Source organism: Ictidomys tridecemlineatus, chromosome 6, assembly GCF_052094955.1.
Source record: "Ictidomys tridecemlineatus isolate mIctTri1 chromosome 6, mIctTri1.hap1, whole genome shotgun sequence".
In the NCBI taxonomy this organism is placed as follows: Eukaryota; Metazoa; Chordata; class Mammalia; order Rodentia; family Sciuridae; genus Ictidomys; species Ictidomys tridecemlineatus.
Window position 1 is genome coordinate 75,948,481 of NC_135482.1, and position 12,129 is coordinate 75,960,609.

At 39.9% G+C, this 12,129-nt stretch overlaps 1 protein-coding gene across 1 annotated transcript in view; it reads left to right on the forward strand.

Moving 5' to 3' along the window:
- The first annotated feature begins 1,664 nt into the window (after window positions 1-1,664).
- Pkp2 (plakophilin 2) overlaps window positions 1,665-12,129 on the forward strand; it is a 76,290-nt gene continuing 65,825 nt past the window's right edge. Inside the window, exon 1 of the mRNA XM_005334033.5 lies at window positions 1,665-2,205. Within this exon, the coding sequence (XP_005334090.1) occupies window positions 1,983-2,205 (223 nt within the window). The 5' untranslated portion in view covers window positions 1,665-1,982. The remainder of the gene's footprint in view (window positions 2,206-12,129) is intronic.

The window sequence follows — 12,129 nt, forward strand, 5'->3', positions numbered from 1 at the left end:
AGATGACCCTGCAGGCACAGGTATTGAAAACATCTTTCAAAGCAGCAGATGTGGGACTGCCAGAAGAAGCCATGAGAATGGAAAGAGGGAAAAGACAAAGAAAGGACCAAAATGGAGCTTGTTTTTTGAAGTCTCTATTATCACTCGACCTTCAGTTCATCCCTCTGTTTTCAATTAAATCTCAGCATAAGAGTTGGATGTTTACATCTAGTTGCATAATTGAGCTTTACACAAGGTGTAATTTACTTAAACACTGGTCCTGCTGGGATAGGAGAAATTACTCCAAGATAACCATCCACAAGTCTCCCACTTAAGCATTATATTCCACAGGACCTTTGGCCATGTGGCCTGTTAGGAAGGGGTGATAAAACTACTACCACTCAGTTCAAGTTTAGTCCCTTTATTTCCTCTGCTCCCCTCCTCCCATGCTCATGTAAAATGCAAAGCCATATATATACTCCTGCAAGTGTAGAAAGGTGTGGATAGGAAAACGGAGAGGAGGGAAGCTGTGTTCTCCAGTTACTCCAAGCCTGAATTAAGCGGGTTTTTTTGTTGTTTGTTGTTGTTTTTTATATTTTGTTAGTTGTAGATGGACACAATACCTTTATTGTATTTATTTATTTATTTTTATGTGGTGCTGAGGATCGAACCCAGGGCCCCACATATGTTAAGCAAGTGCTCCACCACTGAGCCACAACCACAGCCCCTTAAGTGGGGTTTTACAGAAATTGAGAGATTTGAGGGAAAGTGAACATGCAAATCCAAGCAATCAAAGGGAAGATTATCTTACTTAATACCAAGGATAGATGTTTTTCTTTCTGTTTTTCATGTCCAAAGAGGAAAATCAGGACCAGTGGCTTAGGTTGTAAATTTCAAAGTCAAAGACCCTTCCTGTTGAGGTTAGCTCTCAGGTTCTTAGGAGTCAACTGTGTGTGAAACATAATTAATAGCATGATAAATACAACTTGTAGAAGATGCAAGTGAAAGTCGGAGGCCCCTTCCATCAGTCCCCCTACAAAAAGCCTGTCATAAAGACAACTTAATCAACATTAACTGGACTATTAAAAAGTACTACCTATTAAAAGTTAGCCCTTCCCTAATGCTTCTTATTGGAGTTTCTCTCTCTGTGGGTGTGTTCATAAGAGAGAAGTGGGTGAGCAAGAGTGTACTGGGTACAATTTGTGTATCTGCAAAGGGAAACAGAAGCTCTCAATGAGGAAGAACATATGTTTCTGGGACTGCATCTGTGCAAAGTACACAGTCCTGAAGTTGTACTAAGGGAGAACTCTTAAAAAGTCTTTTATTCCCCACACGTCATCTTCTTGGCACATTTTCTTTATATTGCCCTTTCCGCTTCACCTATTACCCCTTTCTCACTCTCAGATCCAGGTAAAACACGAAATATTTCCAGCAGTCCGTCAGAGCCTGACGAACAAGATCGACTGCTCGCTCGGGAATCCCAGAAGCAAAACTCCGTTCAAGAACAGAAGTGATTCTCCAGGGCGCACCTGTCTGGAGGGCGGCCCCTCCCGCAATCAAACGGAAATCATATCTTTCCCGAGGGCTGGGCGGAGTCGGAGCCAGGCAGCAGAGCCGGTGCAGCGCTGGCAGGCAGCACGGAGGTGACTTCCACAATGTGCGCGACCCCGCACAGACCGCGCCCGCGCGCATCTCCCGATCTCCCCGCGGGCGGGTCTGGAGAGCCAGGTGTCCGCGCGCGCGCCCCGCTCCGGCCCCGCCCCCGCTCCCGGGCCTGAGTGCGCGTGCCCGTCCAGAGCCGCGCCCCCTTCCCCCGGGCAGGCCGAGCGCGCGGCCCCAGAGGCCCAGCTCCCCACCACCCGGCCTCTCACCGGCGCGGGGGGGCGGGTCCGGGGGCGGAGCCCGGCGGTGAGGCGGGGCTTGCGCCCGCGCCCCCAGCTCGGCTGCGGCTTCCACCGCAGGTCCCGCGGCAAGCCAGCGGCTGGGTCGCCTACTCCAGCGCCATGGCAGCCCCCGGCTCCCCGGCTGAGTGCGGCTACATCAGAACCGTCCTGGGCCAGCAGATCCTGGGACAACTGGACAGCTCCAGCCTGGCTCTGCCCTCGGAGGCCAAGCTGAAGCTGGCGGGCAGCAGCGGCCGCAGTGGCCAGGCGGCCAAGAGCTTGCGGATCCAGGAGCAGGTGCAGCAGACCCTGGCCCGGAAGGGCCGGAGCTTTGCGGTCAACGGTGAGTAGAGCCCCCCCCCCCCCCGCCCTATCTGCCCCCACCCTGTCCCTCACCCACTCTCCTTCATCTTCCTCAACCTAGTCGCCCGACTCGCTGCTTTCTGGGGGTGCGAAACCCTGTGGTGTTTTGCTTACCTGTTGCTCGTCGTCCCTTTGTATGACCCGCTGCACCTCCACTCTGACCAGCTTACTTGGGGAAAATGCTGTTTTCCCCATCACCTCTTATTCAGTTTTGCCATCAATGTATCTATGCATGTTAAAACGCATATATCTATGTTAAAGAATTCAGCCGAATATTTCAGCCCTTTTTTTGCTTATTCCTCTGGATTTCACCTCTCTGTTAGAGGGCACTTAATCTGGAAACTCAGAGGATCCATATACACTTTGAAATTCTATGCAGAATTTGGGTGTGCACAAACATTTTTCTGGGAGAAAGCGCCCTTAGCTCTAGAGTCCCAGAACTACAGAAGTAACTTTAAAAAGAAAACCTGAAGGCACTGCCGCTCTTACAACCTGTAAATTGGGAAAGTGCTGCCTCGCCCAGGTACTTCGGGGCGCTCCACCCAATGTACACGGCGACTGGTTGATCTAGGAAGTGAACAAATTGGGTAGGAGGCTTTGGGCTATAACCACACCACCCTGCGGTGGAGGAGGAGGTTGGGGACTTTGGCCCTGCTGGCAACAACCCCGCCCGCCTAGCTAGCCGGCTCTGGAGCTCGGCTGTGTGTCCCCACCCACCACCACCACCACCAAAGTACATGTGGGTGTCAAGGCTGGTTTCTCCAAAAAATTAAACCCTGAGATGAAAGGGGTTCTCTCTCTCTCTCTCTCTCTCTCTCTCTCTCTCTCACACACACACACACACACACACACACACACACACACACACACAATCAGTGACAGGATAGTTGGAAGGGAAAGATGGCAAACCAGTTGTGAAAATTAGAGAATATGGTGTATCCTTTTCTCACCAGCTAAAGTAGGATGATCAGAATGACACGATAACACTTGTTTTAGTTGTTTAACTGTATTGTTGTTGTTGTTGGCTTATTACAGAGAGTGGACGATGAAGTTGGGATATCAATTTGTTCCTACAATGTTCAACTGTCTCTGTAGGAAATAACTTAGGCAATGGCAAAACCCATTAGGGGGTTAAAAAAAATTTAAAACACCAGTCCATACATATAAAACAGCAGCAGAGTCTGGAGGCTGTACTGTTTTCAACTTGCAATGAACGAATCTTAAAGAGACAGGCAGTTTATATTTACATACTTTAAAAAGTAAGGAGATGTTTAATGATTGTAAGCTATGTAACTTAGTGCCTACTATATCCCAAGACTGGAACTGTGTGTTTTGCATTCATTGTAATATATTTTAATTGTGAGCTAGGTATTTTAATTCCCATTTATAGATAAGGAAATTCTAAGCAGTTAAATAGTACTCATATCCCCATAGATAATAAGTGGTTGAACTGGTATTTGAATTCCTAAACCTAAGTTTCTAAACCACTCATCAGTTATGTCATAGAGTTTTCTTATTATTAATGCAAAGAGGGATTTACTAGACCTGCCTTTCTGTGGTCCCTTCCCATTTTCCTCTAAATAAAATTGAGGAAGTTCTGAGAGGGTGAGAAGATTTAGACAATACAGAACAGATACATTAAGGGCGGGAGGAGTCTAGCTAAAGACTCCAGAATGAATGAAGCCAGTCTGACCAGCAGAATCATTCAGGACGCTCCCTGAAGTCTGAACATTCACAGGTCCAGTGCTAAACTACAGCTAAATCAGCTTCCTCTACTTAGGGGACACATACGATACATATTAGATATTCTTTCTTATCCTATGAAAGTGACCAGTCAGGAAGAGCAGGCAGATATCAACTATTAAACAGATGGAGCCTTGAACTGAAGGAAAGGGAGATTTGTGGAGCATCTACTATTTGCTTCACTGGGTTTTAGAATATCATGTGTTTGCATTTCATTATACCTTTAAAACAGATGTGATAGATATGAAGATCATTTTCACATGTGAAGTATATGTCCATCAACATTTTTTGGGAAGTTTAGTCCCAACCTCTCAAATGACCTATGTTCTCTTACCACATGGTAGACCAGCTATTGGTGAGCTCAGCAACCATCAAATGAGTATGTTTATATAGAGGACCCTGCAAGTGCTGAATTAAACATACATACTCTGCCTTCTTTAAAGACTGAAGTTTAAAGCTGAAAGTAGGGAGTCTCCCACTAGAAAAATATTATTAACAAATGAAAAGTAGGGAACCAAAAGAACAGCTAAGACCTTATGGAGTCTAGAAGTATATTACTCCCAGCTGAAGGGAATCTTGAAAAGCTTCAAGGAGGAATTAGGATTTTAAATCTCAAAAATGTAGTAGGATTGGACATAGGGATGTGGTTGGAGAAAGAGCATTCTAGGAGGAAACAACATGAACATTTCATAGTTCACAGAGTTGATCTGGTAGAACAAAGGGTGCTATCTTGGTGCTTCTGCTCAAATGCTTGGGGCAACTACTTGAGTGGCTCTTCCAACTAAGGAACAAAGCGTTTGAAATATTTTGATTACAACAGCAGCTTCCCAGCAAGCTGAAATACACTCCACAGCCTCCACAGAAGTGTAACTCAGCCAAAGAGATAAGGCAGCAAACAACACCTACTTACTTTAAAGCCTCAGCTTTCTGAGACTCGAAAAGGAAATTAGCTTCAAAGGAATTTAACATTAACATGCCATGGAACAATTATCAAGGGTAGTTCATATGTTGTTTAATTAAAGTTCTTTGACAAGGTCTTGGGGACTCATGATGCCTTGTGAGTATTGTTGTTATTATTTCCGTATTACTGTCCTATCTCAAGTTGAAACAGACAGGCAATTGTTGAAATAGTGCTGGTCTGGAAAGAATCCTGTATCAACAGGAGAAATTCTGGGAAGAAAAACCTGGTGTTAAATGCACTCCTCAGCCCTGGAGACTTCTGAATTGTTGACATACCTATGAGGTTGAGGCAGCAAATAATGTGCTGGAAACAAAGCTGATTGGTTGGTAAATATCTTGCAAGGGTCTTTAACCTTTCACTTCTTTCTAATGCCTCAATATACTGGGTGGTTTTCACTGTAAATTACTCAATTATTTTTGGTGTTTTAAACTGTGCTGAACATTTTTAAGTTGTCCCTCTTGGGTGTAGGGAAGGTTCTGAGGTGCATAGCCTTGTTGTAAAATGCATGTGTATTGGAGTGAATTTTAAAAATTCTTTTATAAAAAGTCACAATAAAAATGTTTAAAAATTGCAAGTTTTAGCAAAGGGGGAAATTAAAACTGTCCATATCCTGTTTATTACACCTACTTATTATATAGTTCTTTCCCTAACCTCGGGTGCCTCAGTAGGAATATAGTCGTGTTTTAAATTATTATATGTAATGCTTATAGCGTACAATGGACAATATCCTAATGAAATTTATAACTTCTTTGGGACTCCACCATAAAAACTGAGAGCATATTATTTACTTACATGATTTCCTGGTGAAGCTGCTTTGACTATCTATGATCAGAGTGACTTCTGGAGAAAGGAATGGAAATTTGTTCAGGGTAACAAAAAAAAAAGTAGTTAATAGGTGCTGCTGGAAACAAACAAACAAAAAGTTACACATTGTTCAAATTCTATATGAATTCTTTGCCAAAAAGGAATTCAAGGAATGAAGCAATTCTGGGAGATGACTAATCATTCAGAACCTAGAAGGGATCAGGAAAGGAAAACAAGATATGGTGGGGTGACAGGGCCATGCCGAACTTCTCTGAGAGTGCTGTGTCGGTAGCACCTCTGGATTTAATGTTCCTCCACATCTGCCTAATATATCCCATGGGCACTGTTCCATGTCTAGAAGATTGGGTGCAGTAAGTTAAAAGGGCAAAAAAAAAAAAAAAAGTGGCTTTTTTGTTGTTTTATTTTTTAAAAATTCTCAATGTACATATTACACTGAAGTAGAATGTGAATAAAATGGTGCTAAAAATAAAATAAGCTTCATGCTACTAGAAATGGTGAGAACGTATCTTTTATGGGTTAAATTTTATGGTTGAATGAGGGTCAGTAAGGATGCTTCAGAATCAATGAAACTAATAAACCACAAAGATCCAGAGAAACAAAACTGAATATAAAAATACATTGTTCGGTGTGCCATGGATAAGATGCAGGAAATTAAGAAGAGGACTGTTCACTTACACCTTTAAAACATGCCACTAATGGCATCTATGCCCTGTGCTAGTGATTCCAGCATCATGGGAACAGAGGGCCGCTGGCTTGAATTAGATATTCTAGGCATTCATTGGCCCATTCTCCTAAACTGTCATTTATGATATCAGCTTTAAAATTTTTTCTCATGCATTAACATAAGGCTATATGTACTTACATTTATTTAACACCAAAACCAAATTTCTGATCTGAGCAATTAGCAATTGAAACTATTAGAAGTTTTGATTTGTTTTCTTCTCTGAGAGAACCAAGATTATTGGCAACCTAGCTATGATAGTTAGAAAATGCAATAACAAATATATTGCTAAAACCTCTGGAGTTTAGAAATTATACTTGATTATCGTAGCCTATAAGATCATTTGGTTCCATCTCAATGATATTCAAGAACTTAAAATTAAGCTGGGTGTGGTGGCACACATCCATAATGCCAGCTAGGTGAGAGAATAAAGCAGGAGGTTCACAAGTTCAAACCAGTCTGGAAAATTTAGTGAGACCCTGTCTCAAAATTTAAAAAGATTAAAAATAATAATAATTTTTTTAAAAAGCCTGTGGAGGGCAGGCTGGGAATGTAGCTCAGTGGTAGAACACCCCTGGGCTCCATCCCCAGTACTAGGGGGCAGGGAGGGCAGGTAAGAATTATACAATTCTGAGATGAATGTTGGATTCCAGCTATTTTGTATATGTATACATATTGTAAAGTAACAGTTAAAGGTAATGGTACATGTGGAAATAGACCATAAATTAGAAGAAAACTTTAATCTTTATGTTAGAATGAACCACTTCACTCCCCTGATTCACTCGATTAAGAATAATAAATAGAATATAAGATTCTCTTAAGACTCAAAATGTTAAAAACCTATTGTTTATCTTTTATATAATGCCATTAATGTTGATTGAATTTTGAATATAAAAACAATACAATGCTCTTAAGCCACCTACAGACCAGCTTGAGAGCTCAATATGTAGACCTAGATAAAAATGCATCTTTGGGAAAAAAAAGAATCTTGAACATTTGAAAACAACCCACCATTACCATTTAAAATATACACATATTTATATTCTTGAAATAATAAGCTTAATCCTACCAATATTAGTTGGCCAAAGTAATAATAATTAAAGTTCTGCAATTCCATTATTTCCAGAATTTTCAGGGGAAAAAAAAATCACACACTAAAAGGTTAGTAGATTATTTCTGAATCCTAAATCTCACTAAAAAGGTTAGTAGATTATTTCTGAATCCTAAATCTCACTAACAGTGGCCATGGGGTAGGAATGTGGAGGATCACATCAGTTATTGAATCTTGATTACTTTTTGGTGGGGGGGAGTGCTGGGGATTAAATCCAGGGCTTTACACATGCTAGAAAATATCCTAGCACCTTTCTTGACGGATAATAAGAATTTGGTGTAGATCACTAAAATATTACTGGCCATAATACACAAGTCATACAGACAAAAGAATGATAGTAAATATACTAAATGTATATTATCCAAATATAGGATCAAGTTTGCTAAAATAAACATCATAAGCCTTTTTTCTTTCTTTCTTTCTTGTTTTTTTTTTTTTTTTTTTTTTTTGTACTGGGGATTGAACCCAGGGGTGCTTAACCACTGAGCAACAGTCCTAGTCCTTTTTGGTTTTTATTTTGAGACAAGGTCTCACTAAGTTGCTTAAGGCCTTGCTAAATTGCTGAGGTTGGCTTTGAATTTACAATCATCCTTCCTCAGCCTACTGAATCTCTGGAATTATTGGTGTGTGCCACCATGCCCAGGCATCCTAAGCTTTTCTAATAACTCAGGAAGAAGGAGTCTGCCAACATTTTGCAAGAAGCTACTTTTCTTCCTCTACATGTTTTCGAAGGATGGAGGAACAGTAGAAAATACTTGATCACTTTCTCTTTACCCTAAGACAAAAGCACTACCATCCTCACATTTGGGCTCTACTGTGGTGATCTACAGAATAGATGTCAGCCCCAAAGAGTACATGTAAAATAAGTGAACTTAGGATATTTTGAATGTACAAGCAGTATGACTTATCCAAAATTAATTTGTCAAGTGCCACTGCACAACTGTTCTGGAAGTGGTACTACAAGATAGGATTTTTTTTATACTGAGGAGGTAAAAATCTACTTGATTTAACCACCTCCTGCTTTAATCTGACCTCACTTGATTCTCCACATAGCTACTAGAGTGAACTTTATAAAATCTCATTGTATCATTTCCTGATTTAAATGTCTTTGGTTTCTTGCTGTTATCTATAGGAGTAAAATCCATGTTCAACATGGCATTCCAAGCTCTTCACAATTCGATGCCTGCAACTTCTCAAACTTCATCCCTATCACCATGACTCCACTCCTCACCAAACACACACATGCAGTTATCTTGGTCTTGCCTACCCTTCCCCAACCCCTTGTCCTGTCTGTCTGGTTAACTCTTACATGACCCTCAAAACTCGGTTCAGCTGTGACTCCCTATAGGCAGCCTTACCCCACCCCTCTCAAATTTGGATTTCAAATGTCAATTAAAAATTATAATTGTGAGTCACAGAAGGTGTTTCAGCATGGGAGAAACTTGAAAAATACAAAGGTTTTGTGAAAATATATTTGGCACATTACATGGATTTAAAGAAGGACCAGCGGTTATGAATCAGTAGGAAAAGAAGAGGTTCGCCCCGGCAAGTGAGAGCTATGGGAATATAATATAATGACAAGAAAACTTGTAATGAGGTTTTTTTTTTTTTTTTTTGAGACCTATACTTAAGTGATCCTCCTTCCTCAGCCTCCCAAGTAGTTGGCACCTCAGGCACGAGTCTCTGTGCCTGTGTAATATGTATTTTTTTAATATATATTTTTTAGTTGTAGTATAGTTTATTTTATTTTTATGTGGTGCTGAGGATCGAATCTAGGGCCTCACATGTGCTAAACGAGCGTTTTAACACTGAGCCCCAGCCTCAGCCCTGTAGTATGTATTTTAAATTAAAAAAAATTAATGAGTGAATTCTATAAATTCATCTTTTTGATCATGAGTTCAACCATGGTGAGTATAATATGATGGTTGTCATCGTAGTTCTAAAATCTTGTAAGTAATCATTGTAGGGTCTCAACAAATGAATCGGCAGGAGTGACAAAGGAAGTAAACAAGTTACAGGAATTAATAGATTTAGACACGTACAGGTTGTATCTATTTGATACTTTACAAGCATGCTAAGTTACTAGATTGATTGATGATGTTAGTGCTGGGGATTGAACCCAGGGCCTTGCAGAGAGCACTAGGCAAGTTCTGTATCACTGAGTTATGTCCCCAGTCTCTTAAGTTACTACTTTATAATCACAAATTCTGTATAATCACATATCCAAATACATCAACCAAAATATGACAGACATCTGTAATACAAAAAGACCTTCTAATATAAATATTTGTGTTTATCTAGAGCAGTAATTTGATGATTGCCCCCAAAATTCCATAAACTGGTACATCAGAGAATGGTTCTCAAACCACTTAGGAGGCTTCTGAAAACTAAGGGCTTCTGATGGCTGGTATATTGTGTGAGTGGTAGCAGCCACTGACTCATCACACATTGGCACAGTTGATGAAGCCCATTCTCCTGGGAGAATTGGTCTGTGCCTGGCACATTCAGCTTAATAAGAACTCAAAGCCAGTACTTTGCAGCACACACTGATACTCTTGAGTTATTTCTTGTGGCTTATTACATGAGCTGCATTAACTGGTCACAAAGAACAGCACTGCACAAACTTCTGTTAAATTTTCAGTAATATGAAAGGTTATTTGATTTTGATCTGCTTTAAATCAGTTTTCCACCATAGTTTTATGACAAATCCTGCTAATTTTCCAGCCTAAGCTAGATTATATACAAGTTCTAGAATTGCGATTTCTACAAATATATGGTAGGAGTGGGGTTAGTTGAAATTTCTTGAAGATTAAAGACAGAAGAAAAGTATTGTTTTTAAATATATAAGTACAGGGAAATCAATTTGATGGAATACATGTCAGTACATACCAATAGAAAAATCCAGGCACCAACTCAGGAGTACTGACTAGTGGTTCTTGATAAGTGTTAACATACTTCCTGTTTTATTTTAAACTTCTCCTACATTTTTAGGTAGGATGATGCTAGGTATTGAACCCAGGGCCTCAAGCATGCTATGTATACTGCTCTGCTACACCCCAGGCCTAAACTCCTACATTTGGTAGTAGATGACTTTAAGGAGCCATTTAAATATGACTAGCTATATAAATATAAATGAGTTTCAAGATGCTCTGTCTCTCACCTGTAATAACATGCCCCAAGTTTAATAAAAGAAATTAAATTTTTCTGAGATATTTGGAGAATGAGAACCTTTGCTACCCAGAGGATGCTTAGTTAGACCAAATATAAGATGGTAGGTAGCTTTTAGACTTTCATGCTTTTCTTCCACCAAGAGGACCATTGTGATTCACACTGTAAAGACAACTGGCTGTGATTGTTATCACAATTAAATGTAGCATTTAAGTCAATATTAGTGTACTGGGGGTATAAGTCAGTGGTAGATGGCTTGCCTAGTATGCTCAGTGTCCTCTGTTTGATCTCTAGCACCACAACAGAAAAAAAAATCAGTCACTACCACTAATGAACAACAACTGATTTCTGTGCATACATTTAATCATATCTGTTTTCATCTGAACCTCTTCTGTACTCTCACCTACAGAAATTCTGCCTATAGAGCTCAGTGTGACCCAAATCATTTTTTTAACCACTGTTAATGTTCGAAGGTTGAAAGAAAAGATGCTCTTTTGAATGTGAGTGCTTCTCTCCTCTCTCTAATAGAAGCAGGCCATATAAAGATTTTTGTCTCTTTAGCAGTTCTCAATTACCTAATTACCACAGAAAATCCATAGATCATTTTTTAAAAATATTATTAGGTACAGGTAATGGATCCATAGTAGAAGCTTGTCCATTTGATTTCACAAATGTAATAAATTTAATCAACTATGTAATAAAGCTTGCTCACAAAATTTATTATAGAAATAAATCTAGTTTTTTTTTAAATCCTAAAAACATTTCATTATTTTGGGTATTCTTGCATATTTGACCAGAAACAAAGATACTTTTCCCCCTCATGGCTTAGGAATCATATCATTCAGATGAACATGCAAACATGCAAAGAGATAATTATGTTATCTTGTGAGTCCTATAACTCTGCAATCTGGAATTCTTCCACCTTCTCAACTAACCCCACTTTACCCCAGCTTTACTCTCACAATTGCTTTGACCTGAATTGCTTGTCCTTTAGCAAGGGAGAGGTAAAGTTGCTTTGTACCTACCTCCATCTCCCCTTAAGTGGGCTCTATAATATGTCCATGGTGTTCTTAGAAGAAAAAGTTCAGATGTTGTGCCTGAGTCATTATTAATTTGAAATGTTTCCTAATATATCATCAGCTTTGTTAGAAAATATTGAAAGCACATTATGTAGTGTCCAAGTGGAACAAATGGCTGGAAAACTCACAATATTGTTGTCGTGATCCTTATTAGCTGGGTCAATCAGAAACAAGCAGAAAAAGTCAAATTCAGCACTACTGGTAAAATTAGCAGAATAAAACTCTGAACTACAACACATTGTACATAAAAGCATACATGCTAGTTTATCCCTTTTTCTAGAACAGATTAATTCATG